Genomic DNA, 16,387 nt, shown 5'->3' with positions numbered 1-16,387 from the left:
CAATTGCCTACTTTTATGAACATCTGATATCCATCCTGACTGTGGAAGAATGCAGAGGTGTTTGGAAATTTACATAAACTCAATGACAAAATGTCTAGCAGTTGTGAAGTGAAAGGTATGGGGTTGGGAGGGGGCTCATAAAGAACATGCCGCCCTGAACTATCAACAAAGTACAGTGTGCTCACATATGGGCTCACATCATGCGAGCTGTGGATTAAATCTCAAAGTCCCAGATTACTGGATTAGAACTCGTGTAATGGAGTCCACACTGAATGTGACCTGAATGGCAGTTCGCCTCACTTTGTGGATTTGTACACATATGTGGGTTTCTTCTTTACCCCCCATTTCAGAACAAACCTGCTTAGTTCACAGGCATGGAGGTGAACTGGATATCTCATTTCGAATGACCTTACAGTGTAAAAAGGCTGGAAACTATCAAACATCAGAGTGGTTGGGATTAGACCGTCTCCACTTCAAGATAATTAAAACTTGTTCACTTTAAAAGTAACGTAGAGCATGAGATCCAGCTGAAGATCCAAATTTAAAACTTCTGATCTGCTCGACTAAGTCAGTAGAGACAAGATTAATGTTCGCATTTGTCATCAGGACGTGTGAAATGTGCAGGATGTGGCTGAAATAGACTGTTTGACTGTTTGCTGCACGGTGCTAATACGGGCCAGGAGGAAAGGCTCACGTTGCTCCAAAAAATAAACGTTTCTTCTGACATTCATCAACAAAACCAAAAGTTTATCTCCATGCTGACCCATTCAAAAACAGAGAGTTATTATCAAACCTCGGAGGGGAAACCAGAAAAAAATCAGAACATTTTGTGAAAGTTAAACTAAAGCCTGGGTTGATTTGATTACAGATTAAATAATTCCCATCTTTTTAAACATCCATCCACTCAGATCCAATGGGATGTTATTTGATTTAACTCCTTAAAAGTCTGAAAAGAATTGTTCTTAGCAAAAACAAGGCCAACCATCTCTGATCTTATTTCTGACTTTTTGTCTTTGCTTAATGCACCTTATTGGTGCACCTAGTGACAACATTTTTGTTAATAGACCATTCATTGACGATGTGCCTTACGATACGGCACACTCTTCACTGCAGAAAATACAGTAATATTTTTTCACCAATTGTTTAAAAAAACATAATGCTGAGCCATAGATCTTCCTGTGGATACAGCCACACACTGGTTTTGGGGTTCCACAGTTTCACCATGTTGGAGTAATTACTGCTGGGTTTAATCCTGCAGGTATACAGCTTCAGAATCATTTAGAGGAGCTTTATTATAGATTTTTCTTAACATGTTGATGACAGGTTCATTATTTCAGTTGTATCAAAATGCATTAATCAAATTGATCTTTTTGGTTTTTTTAGCGTGGTCGGTCACATTATTTCCTTTTAAATGAGCTGAAGTGCAAGCTTTTATGCTAAGTTGATCTGATGTTATGTTTGCTAATGTCGACACTACCTGTAAACATTTGCAAAAACAACCTCATGTGTATGGTATCAGTTTCTGCATTAAGAGATAACCCCCTCAGTTTGAACCTTCATTCCCAGAATTGTTGAATGCGTGATTTTTTTTCTGAAGCAGGTCATGTCAGCCTATTTTCCAGGTTTGTGCTGTTGGCTGGAATACAAGTGATTCTTGTGTGACTCTGCCAGTACCTCTACTGACTCTCATAAAATCCTCATGTGGTCTAACCCATATCTAACCTCAAGCACCAAAGGTGTGAATAATTCCAGAGAGGCCAACCAGATAAAAAGAAACCAGCAAAAAAGAATGTCCATGTGTTTGACCTGCCACTTGTGTACTGTGATCTGGGTGACTTCACAGTCCATTAAACATCGCTCAGAGGCATTAGGAATTTATGCTTGTTGAAGTTTTTACTATTGTGGCTGGGCACATGCAGGGGTTGTTTGTGACATATCATGGGTTAGCTTGGTTTTTAACACATGGCCTACAAATAAATATGCGATTTTGACGTCTTACATCAAATGTCACCTCTTCCTGGCAGTCAAATTGCTTATCCAAGGGAAAACATGTAAAAAAATAAAAATAAAGCTAAAAGTCTTTTCTTGTAAGTAATAATAAAGGTGGACTGAAAGGAAAATATATAGATTCCCTGGTAGGGATTCAACATGGCTGCCAGTTTAAACCTTTGACGAGTAAATAACAGAAAATGTAGAAAGTGAGGACACAACAAAGAATGTCAGAAATCTAAAGTTACCTGTACACTGAACACGATTCTCGTGTCGGGGCACCCAGTTTTAGTGTTAAGTCGATGTCAATGCGATCGTCGAGTTGTCATCCAGAGTTCAAAATCGGAAATTTGGCGTCAAATTTACATCACATCAACCAATCGGGACCTCAGCTTTGGCCCGTGGCATGTTGATGACCTGATCAATGAGTGGAGTCCAAAACGAAGATGAGGGAGAATTTACTTGTTCTCCTCCTGAACTTCATGACATATTTCTTATTTGCATTGAGTAAAAAAAAAAGGTCCTTTAATTTTATTCTTATTTTGTTTTTTTCCAAAATGCTGGCAGCAAGTCCTCAAACTGGGTCACAGAGACACAGAAACACAGCAGGAAGGAGTAAATGGTGAACCTCGCTGTATAAGAGAGTCTCTGAATAATCTAGTGAACCCAGACATGGAGACGTGCTTAGCGATGCTTTTGTGGAGCTCTTCAAAATAAATGAACCTAATCTCTCAACATCATCCATGTCTCCCACGCATTGTAAATGAAATACACAATGGTGAAGACAATGTTTCCATGTAGCGATGATGCTAAAAATGTTTGTGGCTCCTCCCACACGCGGCAGGAGCATCAAGTTAATAAACAAATTTTTGGACAAGCAGGAAATTTGACACGCTCAAAAAACTCTGTGTTAAACATGATACTTGAGCGCATGAATGTATCCCTAAGACAGGATCCCGACACAACCTAGGCATTTGTACTCACAGATGGCGGTGAGAAGTGACTCGGTGGGGGGTGTGGGCATCAGTTTTCTCAAATTTCTCTGTGCCTTGACCACTCACCTTTGACCTCTGGCTGGGACGGCGCACCTGTTTGACATCAGCGGACAATTGACGGCTAGCAGGTGTTCGGGAAGAGCAGTCATCCTCCGTGTCTGAGAAGTGTGCCTGCGGTGATGCGAAACCACAATCAGTCACTCATCCCTCAGGGTTCTCATCAAAGGAGGTACTAAACAGAGACATACCATATTAGACAGGAAGTGCACTCACTGAATCACTCTCAGACTGGGAGGAGGTCTGGGGCCTGCTGGGGCCTCGGCACTCAGACTGGCTGGTCAGGGTTGATCGACGCGTGGAGTGAATGCTGCTGCTGCTGTAACGCTCCCTGCCAGTGACGCAGAGCAGCGCACCGAGGTAGGGAACGTATCTGCTGATCGCTGACCTGGGGTTTAAGATGTAGGCTTAGCCTCAATGTCAAGATGAATCAACCCAATCTAGACAATATATTCAACCCATGACTCTACAGCACTGGAGAGGAGACAGGAAAAAGACTCCAGTTTGTCAAGATTAATAAATCTATTCAAGATGTTTGGTACCAAGGGGCCTTTGGTGATCGATTTAAAACTTACCAAAGAAGATCCAAAGGAAACTCTTACTTTTTTATCAGAATTTAAAAAAAGTAAATTCTGAAATGAGAATTCGATTTGTTTAAAGAAAATTCCGTTTTGAATTATAAAGTCTGAGGACAAAACAAATCAAAAGCTTAAAGAAAAGAGTTCTGAAATTGAATTAACACTATTTTACATGGTTAAGGGTTACAATTCTGACATACAAGTTAGTTCTATATAAAATAAAACCTATAAAGTTTAATGTCACTGTTTGCAAGGGTCAAATATTGCAAAAAATGTATTAAAAACGTCAATTATGAAAGCAAATATTATAATTAAAATCAGAATTTAGAAATTCAAGTCAAAGTTTGAGAGTAAAGCAAAGGTTTTCAGAAAAACTCATGTTTTGTAGGGGTCCTATACGGTGGCCCTGAAGTGCAAACCATTCAACAAATCACTCGATACAAAAACATTTTTAAGATCACAGCAACAATTTAAAAAGCGTATTACATTTTAGAAAACAAAACAAAATTTCAGAAACCAAAACATAAAAAAGAAAAAAAGATTTCAGAAAACAAAATTAATTTCCAGGAAAAAAAAGAAATTTTACAAAATGAAAACATTTCAGAAAAAAAATTAATTTCCAGAAAACAAAATGAAATAAAAAAAATGAAAACATTTCAGAAAAACAAAATGAAATATTAAAAAATGAAAAACATTTCAGAAAAAAAATGAAATATTAAAAAATGAAAAACATTTCAGAACACAGAATGAATTTCCAGAAAACAAAACGAAATCTTCAAAAATGAAAAACATTTCCAAACCGGAAGAAGCAGGTACTATGGGACAACGCTGATTGGATGATGATGTTTGTCAATCATTTGAACTGAAAAGTATTTTAAATGAAGCGACGACGGATTTTATCGTCCAAACAACAATGTACCATGATAATTCCCGTATTTCCCATTTACATATTAAATCAAAAATGCAGCAAACAGATAATGAAGGTTTAAAATATTTTTTGAATATTTCGTCTGAAGCAGAACGGTCACCCGGAAGTAGTTTGTGTGGATGACGTCCGTTCTGCAGGTAAACAAAGAAAGGGACGGTAAAACGTTAACATAAACTTTAATCTTTGAATATTTAGCGGATGTGATGACAGAACGCACGCAGAAATATCAACACCAACCAGGTTTACAAATGTTTCAAAATGTCGTGAGAGGATAAATTCTGTCTAAAGCAGCAGCTGCGAAGAAACGGGTGTTAAAGACGGCGCACATCAGGAAATGCAGTCCCGCCATCCACTGATAAGGTATGGAAGCACATTTGTTTGATCTAATAAATGTAGCGTTAAACGTGATTTCTAGGTGGGTGTTTACAGACAGATCCAAGATCCTTCAGTCATACGTTAATGACAGGTTACCTCATCAGCTGGAGAGGGGGGGGGGGGTGTCACGTGGGCAGGATTCTCAGACAGGTGTACCAGCAGCATAAATCAGGAAAGCTGTCAGGTAAACTGCAGCAGTTTGTGTCTCAGAATAACATTTATGAATGCTTCTTATTCACACTATTAAGATCTGTGACTTTAGAGTGTGTCAGTGCACAGAAACATGACAGTAAATGACTGGATGTGCACATCATCAGACACGTCCAGGTGTGTAACTAAAGGTGGCAAAGTCTGTAGTGTAAAATAAATCTTTAAAAAAAACGTTTTAGTCTTTCAGGCAGAGGAGGAATACCAAATTGTTTTAGAATTTATTTTTATAAGACTGAAATAATGTATTTTATTCTGAGTTTGGTGTTTTGACCCCTCCCTAATGAATTTCTGGTTTAACCCATTTTCTCCTCATTTTGATGAACTCAACTTTTTCCTGAATGAAAGATGAACGGTAGCCGATGTTTTTCTGTCAGGGATTTTTAATTTATTAATTTATTTCTGTCAGGGATTTCAATGGAGCTGGAGTCCAGTGCAGAGGAAGCTGCAAGCATGTACGAGCAGGAACTGGGGTCCCTTACCTGTGCATACCTCTGGATGTGATGCTGAGCAGCAATGTGGACAAACCTTCCCTGACATGACTCTTTTTGATATAGTTGTTAAGCACAAACAGACTTTTCCCAGATGCATTTTTTCCTCTAATAAATGTGACTGACAGGCACGCTGAGTAAATGCTGATTGTAAGCGCAACATTTGATTGACTGCATGAAGAAGCCCATAAAGGAAAATCCACAACCGTTTCTTTGTTTCTGTTACTGAATAACGTATTCATGTTAAGTTTTCAATAAATATACTGCATTTGCTATGAAACAAATTTGTTTATTTTCATATCCATTATTACAATCCTCACGTCAGCATTCAGTTTTTTCATTGACAAAAAAACATTTCTAAACAACAGCTTTGAAAATCAAACATCAACTTTGTTAATAAAGCTTTAAAACCTAAAATGGTAAACTTGGAAAAACTCCTAAATGAAGCAAGCCTAAGGAACATTAAGTTGTTTGGAGTTGTACAAGTGTTTGATGCGATTCCTCAGATGTGATTTCCAGATCATCAGCCCGACACTAAAGCCAGGAATTGTGCTTCGTTTTTCACTCCCCACTGCATCATTTACAAATAATCAGGCGTATGCAGCAGGTTAAAGACGTTTTTTTAAAGGACCTGCAATTTAAAAAGAAAATTAGATATCAAGGTTAAATAATATTTATTGATTACATTTCACATAAATCATGGTGACTTGCCTGTACACTGCACAATGATATGAATGACTTTAGTCTTCTTGAATTCCCATGTAGAGCTGCCATCTGTTCTTCTGCAGCACAAACCTTTCTGGAACTTCGCTTTGAAAACTTCACCTGCAGAAATATCACATGTTAATTCAATTAAGTATTTTATAAACTTTAAAGTTCATTTTTAAGTTTCAGTATATGTGTATATGCATGGTTCTAAAATATACAATGCACTTAAATATTATTTCCCATAAGAACTTGTTTACTGATTTCAGTCTTAAAGTCGATTTTTAGCAACACTGATGCCATATAATTACTGTAATTACTGTATAAATCACAGAATCAGGCAGGCTCGGAGCTTTTTCTCTCATGTTGTCACCGAAAACGGGAACGGCTATCATGTGAAGACGGTTCGTCTCCATCGGGTTCCTTTTGCGCATGCGCAAGATAAAAAGAAATTATCTTTTCAAAGCAGCACTTTAACATCCTAAAATTAACATCCTTAGAGACATGTGACTGACAAAAGAAAAGATCACAGAATTGATTCTTACCTAAAGATGATTGACAGCGTGAACCTCGCAGCCGTAGACATTAGCGCACAAGTTCGTTCAAAGTAAAAGTGCTCACAAACTACTTCCGGGTGACCGTGTGTCAGGCGAAATGTTAAAAAAATAATTTTAAAGTTCATTAACAGTTTGCTGCATTTTTTATTTGATATATAAATGGGAAATACGTGGATTATTATAGTACATTGTTGTTTGGACGATAAAATCCGGCATCGCTTCATTTAAAATACTTTTCAGTTCAAATGATTGACAAAAATCATCATCCAATCAGCGTTGTCCCATAGTACCTGCCTCTTCCGGTTTGGAAATGTTTTTCATTTTTGAAGATTTCGTTTTGTTTTCTGGAAATTCATTCTGTGTTCTGAAATGTTTTTCATTTTTTAATATTTCATTTTTTTTCTGAAATGTTTTTCATTTTTTAATATTTAATTTTTTTTCTGGAATTTTTTTTTTCTGAAATGTTTTTCATTTTTTAATATTTCTTTTTTTTTCTGGATATTTTTTTTCTGAAATGTTTTCATTTTTTAATATTTCTTTTTTTTCCTGGAAATTAATTTTGTTTTCTGAAATGTTTTTTTTTTTGTCATTTTTGTTTTTCAAGTTTTGGTTTCTGAAATTTTGTTTTGTTTTCTAAAATGTAATGCTGCTTTTTAAATTTTTTTTTTTTTTTTTAATTGTTGTTGTGATCTTAAAAATGTTTTTGTATCGAGTGATTTGTTGAATGCTTTGCACTTCAGGGCCACCGTAGTCCTACATAATTTAGGACATTCTGTCTTAAATTATAATTATCAGGAAAATAAAATTGGTTTTAAGTCAAAATTTGTATCAATCCAGAAATTATTCATTCTAACTGAATCTAAAGGAAATAATCTGTGATTTTAATCTTAAAATGTTGAAAAGTAGTTAGACCTTTTATGAAAATAAAGATTTTTTTCATAAAGAAAGGCATAATGACAGCACACTGCATTTTCACTAGACATTTTAAAACTAAAGTCAGAATTCTAAAAGATAGTACTTCTGGAACTCTTAATTAATTTATTGACACAATTCTGATTAAAGTCAGACATGAAGACGTCATGTTAAATTTGACACAAATTAAAAAGACTTTTAAAAAAATATGTTTTATGTTTAAAGATTTTGAATAAACCAGTGTTTTTTAAATGATGACAAGGAAGACAGATTCCACATTTGCAATTATGAATAAATCATTTTATTTCTGAACTTTTACAGTAAATATATAATTTTATTCCCTGAGAAACAATTTCTTGACCCTAAGATCATTTGGGAAAACTTCTTTATACACAGAATTAGACCTATAGCTGTTCAGGACTAGGTGCCATTGATCAAAATGTTGTTGGTTTATGATGATTATCATTTTAGATATCTATTTTTACCAGGATATGGGATGTTTATTTCAAACTTTTCTAAAAAAGTTCCCAGAGGGAATGTATTAGCTGGCTACAATCCAAGTTTTAAATGTTTAAAACTTGGACTTTCCCTTCTACTGTGCATAGTCCTCAGTCATGTTTCACTTTTTTTGGTTCTTAATTAGCAAATGAATAGATACCTTTTTTAAATTAGATAATGCCCTCCAGTGTAAAAACTCATAAGAGGAAAATTAAAATTTGACATAATTTTACGTTTATTTTGGACTTGAAAATATTATCAATTGTTCATAGTTGTAGATTATGAAATCTTGCATGATTTTTTATAAAAACATTGTTTAAAAAAAACCCAAGTTAATTTTCTGTATTGTTTCTAAATGAACATTATAGCTGTCTCAACATAAGAGGCCACATTTTGAAACCAGTATCTCTTAGTTACTTTGTGCCAAAGTGTCAGCGTAAGAATCTAAAACAACATGAGCAAAAACAGAGGCTTTTTATTACTTCAATGATCAGACTGATATTTTCATTTCTGCAGTGTTCTTCGAGGGTGACAAGGAGTGCTTTCAATTAAAGACACTCTAGATCAAGTTTAGCACTTGAGCGTGCGCCCTACCTGTATTTGGGATGTGTTATGGCATAAATGATGGGGTTGTGGATAGCGGACGCTTTGGCGATCACAGCGGGAACAGAGTTCATGTAGGGAGTCAGCAAGTCAGCGTACCTGGGAGAGACAGAGACAGATGAGGGAAAGGATGCTGTCAAGAAGAAAAATGAGAGGAGGAAATTAAACAGATTTGTGGGACACGGTTATTAGTAGCATGTCCTTCCAGTGCAGGATTAGTGCAGTCAGGTGAGAGCGGGACACAAAAATCGCCACCAAATTCCCTGTTCTTTTTCAAAAAAGGTTTTCAAAGCAATGCGTCACACTGTTTTATTTGTGTGTTCTTTATTTTTCCTGATGTCTTGAACCATTAAGCTTAAAGTAAAAAAAAAAAAAGGTGATTTGTTTGGCACATATTGTTTAACTCTTTAGTTTATCAGCAGATGTCATTTTTAAAGGTAAACATTGTTTTGTAATCCATCAACATCGAAAACTAAACAAAAAAAACAATGCAACAATAGAAAAATTATACTTCTTTAAGCATGTATACTAAAATCAATAACACAAACACATTTTCCTTAATGAAGCAGGCGTAAATTCTAAGAAATTTTCACTTAAACTGGTTACAATATTGCAAAAGCTGCTAACCAATGCTCAAAATGTCCTAAACCCAATGGAAATATGTTATTTGCAAAATCAAATTTTTGCTTTTTAAAATCGTTTCCTTTTTCATAAATGTTTATAAAAATGCTGTTTTACTTTGAGGTGACAGGTAAAAAAGACAGAAATTAGTTTGTAAGTTAAAGCAGAACAATACCATCACAAATTTAGCTATACAGTAAATGGTTAATTGGAAGAAAGCTGAGACATGCATAATGTACGTAAAAAAAAACCTTAATAATCCTCAAGAATAAATGCAATTTATGCATGAGCTTTTTAATGACTTTTTTCTGCACTATAAGGCACATTTCATTTTTCAAAAGACGACAGTGAACCTTATAATCTGGAGCATTTTATGTATGGCTTCATCTGGTTGTGTTTATTGATGCCAAAACAATTTTGAGAAGCGCAAGTCACTCTTCTTAACTCTTTAGTTGGGTTTTATAGTTGTCCACCTTTCTGCAAATCCCTTCAGGGGTCGCCACAGCGAATCAGCTTTCTCTGATTCGTACAGGTGGTTTGGCAGAGATTTTTACACCGGATGTGCTTCCTGGAACAACCCTGTATTTCATCCAGGCTGTGGACCAGCACAGGGGGACCCACAATTGGGCCCCTTAGTTAGGCAGTAGTGTGAGGGGTCCTAAGGACCCGCACTGGATGAAGTTCATCGCGCCCCCAGGGAGCAGAACCCTGATTTCCCTTGTGCCAGCCTGCACTTAATTAACCGAGCTATCGAGCCGCTTTTGGTCCGGTCTCATTGGGAATTTGCAAATTCAGCTCACGTAAAGCAGTGTCGGACTGTGTTTTTTGTTTTTACGTGTTACTAACACACTAGGAGTGATTGTAGTCACATTAACATTTGATTTAGTGGTGTCAGTCTTTTTTTTGTGAGTTGCAAACAAAATTGGGAGTTATTCTAAATACCTTAAAGTGGCTAACGTGTAGCGGTGTCTCACTGTGTGTGTTTTTTTGTGTTAATAACAAGGTGGGGAGTTATATTTAGTGTAAATACGGCAAAAAGCCTAACGTGAAGCATGTTACAAACATGTTATAGTGTTACTGTGAAACGCAGTTAATAAAGTGTGGTGGACCTCTCTGACTTTTTTTTTGTCTCGTTTAATGCGCCTTATAGTTCGGATAGACCACTCATTGATGGTGCACCTTATGTGGAGAACAAACAGTAAATATTGAATCTTAAAATATCTGCAGGGGTCTAATATGTCTTAAGTGAAACTGCATGCTATTGTGCAATAATTGTGTTAAAGAAAGCAGGCAAAAAGGAAAAATACTAAAGGTTTTGCTCCTTAGCATACATGTTCATTACACCTATAAAAGTGCTTTTTTTAAATTTAATTTTGTGTGTGTGTGATGTTGTGTCTAAATAATTAGTTGTCAATATATGCAGTTGATGATTCTATAGTACAGCAGATATTTTTTAAAAGCTTTAAAAATAAACTGAAAAAGGGCAAAAGGATCTGGTCAGGATGCAAAAAAGCTCAACAAAAAAACTCAAGCTAAGATGCAATTTAAGATGTGCTACACATAAATAAATAAATAAATAAATAAATAAATAAATAAATAAATAAATAAATAAATAAATAAATAAATAAATAAATAAATAAATAAATAAATAGAGAAAAGCTGGACAAAAGGAGAGCCAGACAATTCCAAAAATTACTAGAAAGATTAAGAGTAAGGCACTCTGGTGAAACCCTCTATATTGTAGAATAAAGTTAAAATTTCAGAAGAGACCTTTTATGTTGCAGAAAGAATGCAGAGCCTTGACTCTGAAACAGATTTTTGAACAAAGAAACCTCCACAGGCTTGCCGAGGGCTTTCACAACATAAATGGAGTGCTTCACAAATGACCTTTGGCCGAGGTAGCATCTCAGATGAATAAATTCATCTCTGAACAGCTTTATTAGAACTGAAACCTGACAAGAATTTGATTCCCCACAGTGGCTTTTAGAAATCGCAGGATGGTAAAATACTTCTCTCCTGTAGCTGCTTTAAGAGCACACGCACCTTGTGCACTTACCCTGCAAACGCAGTGAGAGCCGCGCAGGAGTACGGAGCCCAGGAGATGACAAACAGCAGGATGACGATGAGGGCAATCTTAGCCATCTTCCATTCACTTCTCATTTTGTGGAACTTCTTTGCTGAGTCTCTGGTCCCTTCACAGTTGATCTTTGCTATCGCTCTGACCAAAACAGACAAATGCTTCACATTTTAAAAGGCAAACTCTCTTGAAGATCACCAATTTTCTCCTTAAAGAAATAACAAAAACTGTTATGTAACTAGCTTTATGATCAACAATAACTGTCTGAATTTATCTTTTTTCACTGTATTTTTAACAACAAAAGTCAAAAAAGGGTCTATAATTACCAAAAATCTGTTTTTCTTTCATTGCATTTCAGTTTTGGCTACTTTTTTCTTAAGCACAGACATTATTATATTAAAAAAAACAACTCAACTCATTTCAGAGAGGCAACATGTCAGTCAGGGAAAGTCTTTCCACCGGTAAATGCTTGTTCCACAGTCAGGCTCTAATGTCTGTTTTCTTACATGATGGCAGCACAGGCTGGGTTTGCAGGGCTTCATATGAACAAACCTCCACATGACCCTTTGCACAGATGACTCAAAAGCTGAGGCGTTTGACCTTATTCCATCAAATTAAGCATGTGTGTGAGTGTTTTACAGTAGATTTTAAAATTTAACTCACCTTTTATGATGAATTTTGTGGTAAATATTTTTGTATTTACTTGGCTTTTACACTCTTTTCCTATATATACGATTAAATTACATTTTTGGATGTATATTTTAAGCGCCTGTACCATACAAAATCAATTTTCTGAGCCCTTAAGTGTATTATAATGTTAATTCCTTACAAAAACAACCACAAAGCTGTATTATGATCCATTCTCTCCTTTCTGGGTATTCCTCCAAAAACCTACGCTCTGAGCACCAGCCACTCCCAATCCACGAAAATGAGTGAATAGCCGCCCCTTCCAGAAAGCATCTGTGCTGTCAGCACCGCCTCCAGGCTGACACGCACAGACTTTCTCAGCAGAGCTACCGGTGATCGGCAAAAATGCTTTTATTTAATTTGCACATCCCTTTTTGCATTTCCATCTTTGATGTTTGTTTAATGATGGAAAGAGGCCGGCTCTGGGATGACGTCATGAAATGGGCGGCACCCACAAGGAGCGAAAGGCGGTGCCTCGGAGATCGAGTTGTTTTAGTTCCGGGTAGAAAATTTGCAAGAAAAAACTACTTGTATTTAATTAAACAATCACTCTATAGTGTGAAAGTAATATTTTATTACATGTGTAGATATAGTTTAATCTGAAAGGAGTAAGAAAAGCATGATATAGTTCCTTTAAATAATATGCAGGATTTTTTAAATTTTGTAATAATTGTGGCTTTGATGTTCTTTGGTGTTCTGTAGTGCACATGGGAGCAGGACAGGACTGTTTGTGCGCATGTACCAACCGCGTCGTGTGCCGGATGGCCCTGAAGATGCGGCAGTAACAGAAGATGATGATAAAAAGAGGGATGAAGAACACAAAGGTAAACAGCAGCATGGTGTAGGAGCGCACTGATGGAGTGAAGGTCATATAGTCCCAGGAACAGGATGTCATCAGACCCTCAGGAACATAGGCACCTGCAGAAAAAAAGAAAAAAGAAAAAAAAACACCTTTTAATTGGCCAAGTTAACACTACTGACACCACTTTAATCTACTGTTAAACAGTTGGAGAAAATGCAACACAAAGTGGAAAAGGGCTCAGGACAAGTTGACTAATTTGGCTGGTCTAAAATTCCCACATAAACAAAGTTTGAAATGGAAGTTGAGAAGTTTGAAGTAAAGAAGTGAAACTATTTATCTTCCCAAAGAGTAAGGCTCTGGGGGGCAGAAGTCTGAATCCAAACTGTAGATGGATTCAGGTTCATTCAGGATTAACATTTTCAAATCATTTGATGAATTACGTTTATTTAACCCCCATTTCCTGCATGTAAGATTCTTTTGAATCTACCAAAAATGACATTCCCAGAGCCCCCGCCCTTTTACATTTGATATCATTGAAATGCCCCAAATGTTCTATGGAGATACCAAAAAGAGCTTTTTCAGTAATATGCTCAATGGAGGACCCATTTTTGGTAGCCAGGAGGATATAGTGTTAAAAGAATGTCTGTTCAGCACCAATTAAATGCACAATATAAGTGATTCTGTTTAATTACAATTACAAGTTAAATTGTATTTCAATACTTTTTCAAAGTGTTTATTTTCTTGCATAAATAAATTGAGAACTGAGTTTCCGAAAGTGCATCTTTTTCTGTACGGACAAAGCAGCATCCAGCTGTGGGTAAACGGTGACTCTGCTCTTAAATTATTGCTGACTCTTATGCTTTGTTCTCCTCTCTGATAAATGGCCCAATTTGCTGTGCAACTTTTTGAAGGAATTTGTGCTCATCTTAACTAAGCGCCTGAAATTCCCCGCAGCTGCTCAGGTGAAGCAAAGTGTGAAGCAAAAAGCAATGAAAAAACTTAATTTTGTCTCAATGTGTCAAGTAGGGAGGGCTGGTGACCATGAAGGACCCAAAATGCAGAGACAGGAGGCACACGGTTCCAGGGCCAGGGGTTTATTAACTTAACAAAAAGCGCTGCAGGAAAACAAAACCAAACTTACTGTGGGCAAAACATGAACACATGGCAGAAGAGAAGAGACAGTATGGACCAGCACAAGAGGAAGGCAGAGACAAAACTTAGATACAAACAGGACTGACAAGACACATGTGAACATGATCAGAAAGATTGGAACCAGGGAAATAAAACTCAAAAGCATGACAAAACAGGAAACCTTCCAAAATAACACAGGAGACAGAACTCAAACATGACAAAAACAAAAGGGAGCAAAAACTAAGGCAAATACATCCAAACCATGACACAATGTTGCCTGTCACTGTTTCTGTGACTAAGTCATGGTTAAGAAGTAAACAGAGTGGAGTTTTTAGTAATATTTTCTGTTGAGAAAAGAACAGGAATTCCTATCATGCAATAAAAAAGAAAAAACAAGGCAATAACAAAAAAAATAGATGTAAAACCTTTTTTTTTTACAAGTTTTACGACGTGTAATATTTATTCTAAAAGCCCAGAAACGATATTGAGGACACAGAGTTCCAGTTTGAGCTTCATTTTCTAATTTAATCATGGCCCACAGCAGCAGTCGCTTATTGCAAGGACCATATTGTTTTTGCAGTTGGAAACATTTCTGCATCTTTGAGCAAAAATTTGACCTCCTCCACAAAACTCACCAAGGACCTGGCGAAAATGATTTTTAAGCATAGTGAATAACCCCCCTAAGATGATGATGAAGTTCTAAATCCAAAACCAAAACCAAAACACACATGTCAGGGATATCCAAAGGAAGTTTTGAAATTATTATGGGATGACCACACGACCTACGGCTTGGTAGCCATATTGTGGCAGTGTGAGATTTGGCGATTTTCTCGTTCTTCCACAATATGGGAAAAGTATACTTTTGTTTAAGCAATTTTCACGACATTTCACCCCCATGATGCTTTCTTGAGTTTAAAACCACTCCTGTAGTTTTGTCAGCTTTTGAGCCTTCGACCTCAGTAAGAGGCCGCCATCTTCTCTTTTTTTCCCCCCAACTTGTCCTGTCTAACAGCTGAACTGACCCTAAAACCGCCCAAATTATGCCTACCCACCCAAAGCCATTTTTACCGACAATTTTAGAACCAAAACCACCCAATCTGGCAACACTGTTTTCAGGTAGGGCTAACAACGCAGTAGAAGAGTGAGCGCTGACGTCATTCATCCGCCTACATCCCGGAAATGCTGACTGACATTGAATTATGCTACACTTTATGCGCGGTGAATGTAAAAAAACTAAAATGCAATCCCTTTTTTGCATTATCGCTTTAATTATGTCACAGAATAAAAGGGGTTGACGTAGAAAATGAAAAAGCATTTTGAAGGATTGATTTTTTATTATTTAATATTAAATTAGATATTTCTAATTGAATTTTGCTTCACATTTACTACAGAACTTCTTGAAAATGAAATGTCAAATACCATTTTCTTTATCATTTTAATTAAGTGATAGAATGAGCGGTGTTGAAGAAACAAAAGAGAAGTTCATTCGGCTAGTCTGGTATTTCATTTTATTAATTTCATATTAATAATTGAGTCAATTGATGCAGTTACATTGGGAAAATGAAAAAGCTTTTCTGGTTTTGACTTTTATTTTTAATTATGCAACAGAAATTCTTCCATATGTTGAGTCTTTATTTTAGGTTTTATTAACCTCCTTTTTTGCCTAGTTTAAAAAAGAACACCATAAAAGAAACTGAAGCTAATAGGAGTCTATAATCTCCAGCTCTAGATTCTTTTTCTCCATGGAAAATCAAATCAAATGTAATTCAAATCAAACTTTAAAGTGTTTCTCATACATTGTGCAGCTTGAAGCGCTTCACAATTAAAAACAGATGCAGGAAATAAAATAAAAACCCGCCTCTTACCCTCTCCCCTCCCCTCCATCAGCTCATACTTCCCATGACCCCACACACAATGACAACTGTCTTTTCTATTTCCAAGCGAAACATACTTTCTTCAAGGTTGATGCTTCCAAATTACTCGAAACCTTTAATTGTCACTTTATTCTGTTACGTAGCGTTCTGTGAACAAATCCAGATGTTTGTAACCCCACCCTGTCTCTTCTCAGAATTGCTGCTGACACCCCTGCTGTGCTGTTACAAGAGGGAGGGAGGGGGGGCTCTGTTGGAGCCAAAAAAGAGTCAACAGAGATCATACGGCAAGAAACATTAAAG

The 16,387-nt window shown here is 36.4% G+C and overlaps 1 protein-coding gene and 2 long non-coding RNA genes across 4 annotated transcripts in view; 1 reads left to right on the top strand and 2 right to left on the bottom strand.

Annotated features, from left to right (window-relative positions):
* The window catches only part of LOC101157094 (melanopsin-A-like), a 61,619-nt gene that overhangs the window by 9,220 nt on the left and 36,012 nt on the right, over positions 1 to 16,387 (bottom strand). For both annotated transcript variants that reach the window (XM_078937291.1, XM_020712260.3), the window contains exons 5-9: positions 13,027 to 13,198; positions 11,573 to 11,734; positions 8,887 to 8,994; positions 3,258 to 3,429; positions 3,051 to 3,155 (exon numbers count right to left, since the gene is read on the bottom strand). In XM_078937291.1, the coding sequence (XP_078793417.1) occupies positions 3,051 to 3,155; positions 3,258 to 3,429; positions 8,887 to 8,994; positions 11,573 to 11,734; positions 13,027 to 13,198 (719 nt within the window). The remainder of the gene's footprint in view (positions 1 to 3,050; positions 3,156 to 3,257; positions 3,430 to 8,886; positions 8,995 to 11,572; positions 11,735 to 13,026; positions 13,199 to 16,387) is intronic.
* On the top strand, positions 3,420 to 5,904 carry LOC144987826 (uncharacterized). Its single transcript, XR_013651497.1, has 2 exons — positions 3,420 to 4,907; positions 5,539 to 5,904. It is a non-coding gene; the product is annotated as an uncharacterized LOC144987826 (long non-coding RNA).
* Positions 5,889 to 8,873, bottom strand: LOC144987827 (uncharacterized). Its single transcript, XR_013651498.1, has 2 exons — positions 6,332 to 8,873; positions 5,889 to 6,251 (listed from the first exon to the last, which is right to left on the bottom strand). It is a non-coding gene; the product is annotated as an uncharacterized LOC144987827 (long non-coding RNA).

This window comes from Oryzias latipes, chromosome 19, assembly GCF_053564925.1.
Source record: "Oryzias latipes strain Hd-rR chromosome 19, Olatipes_Hd-rR_3.1".
Classification (NCBI taxonomy): domain Eukaryota; kingdom Metazoa; phylum Chordata; class Actinopteri; order Beloniformes; family Adrianichthyidae; genus Oryzias; species Oryzias latipes.
Note: the sequence above shows the minus strand (reverse complement) of the source record. Positions and strands in the feature narration are given on the sequence as shown.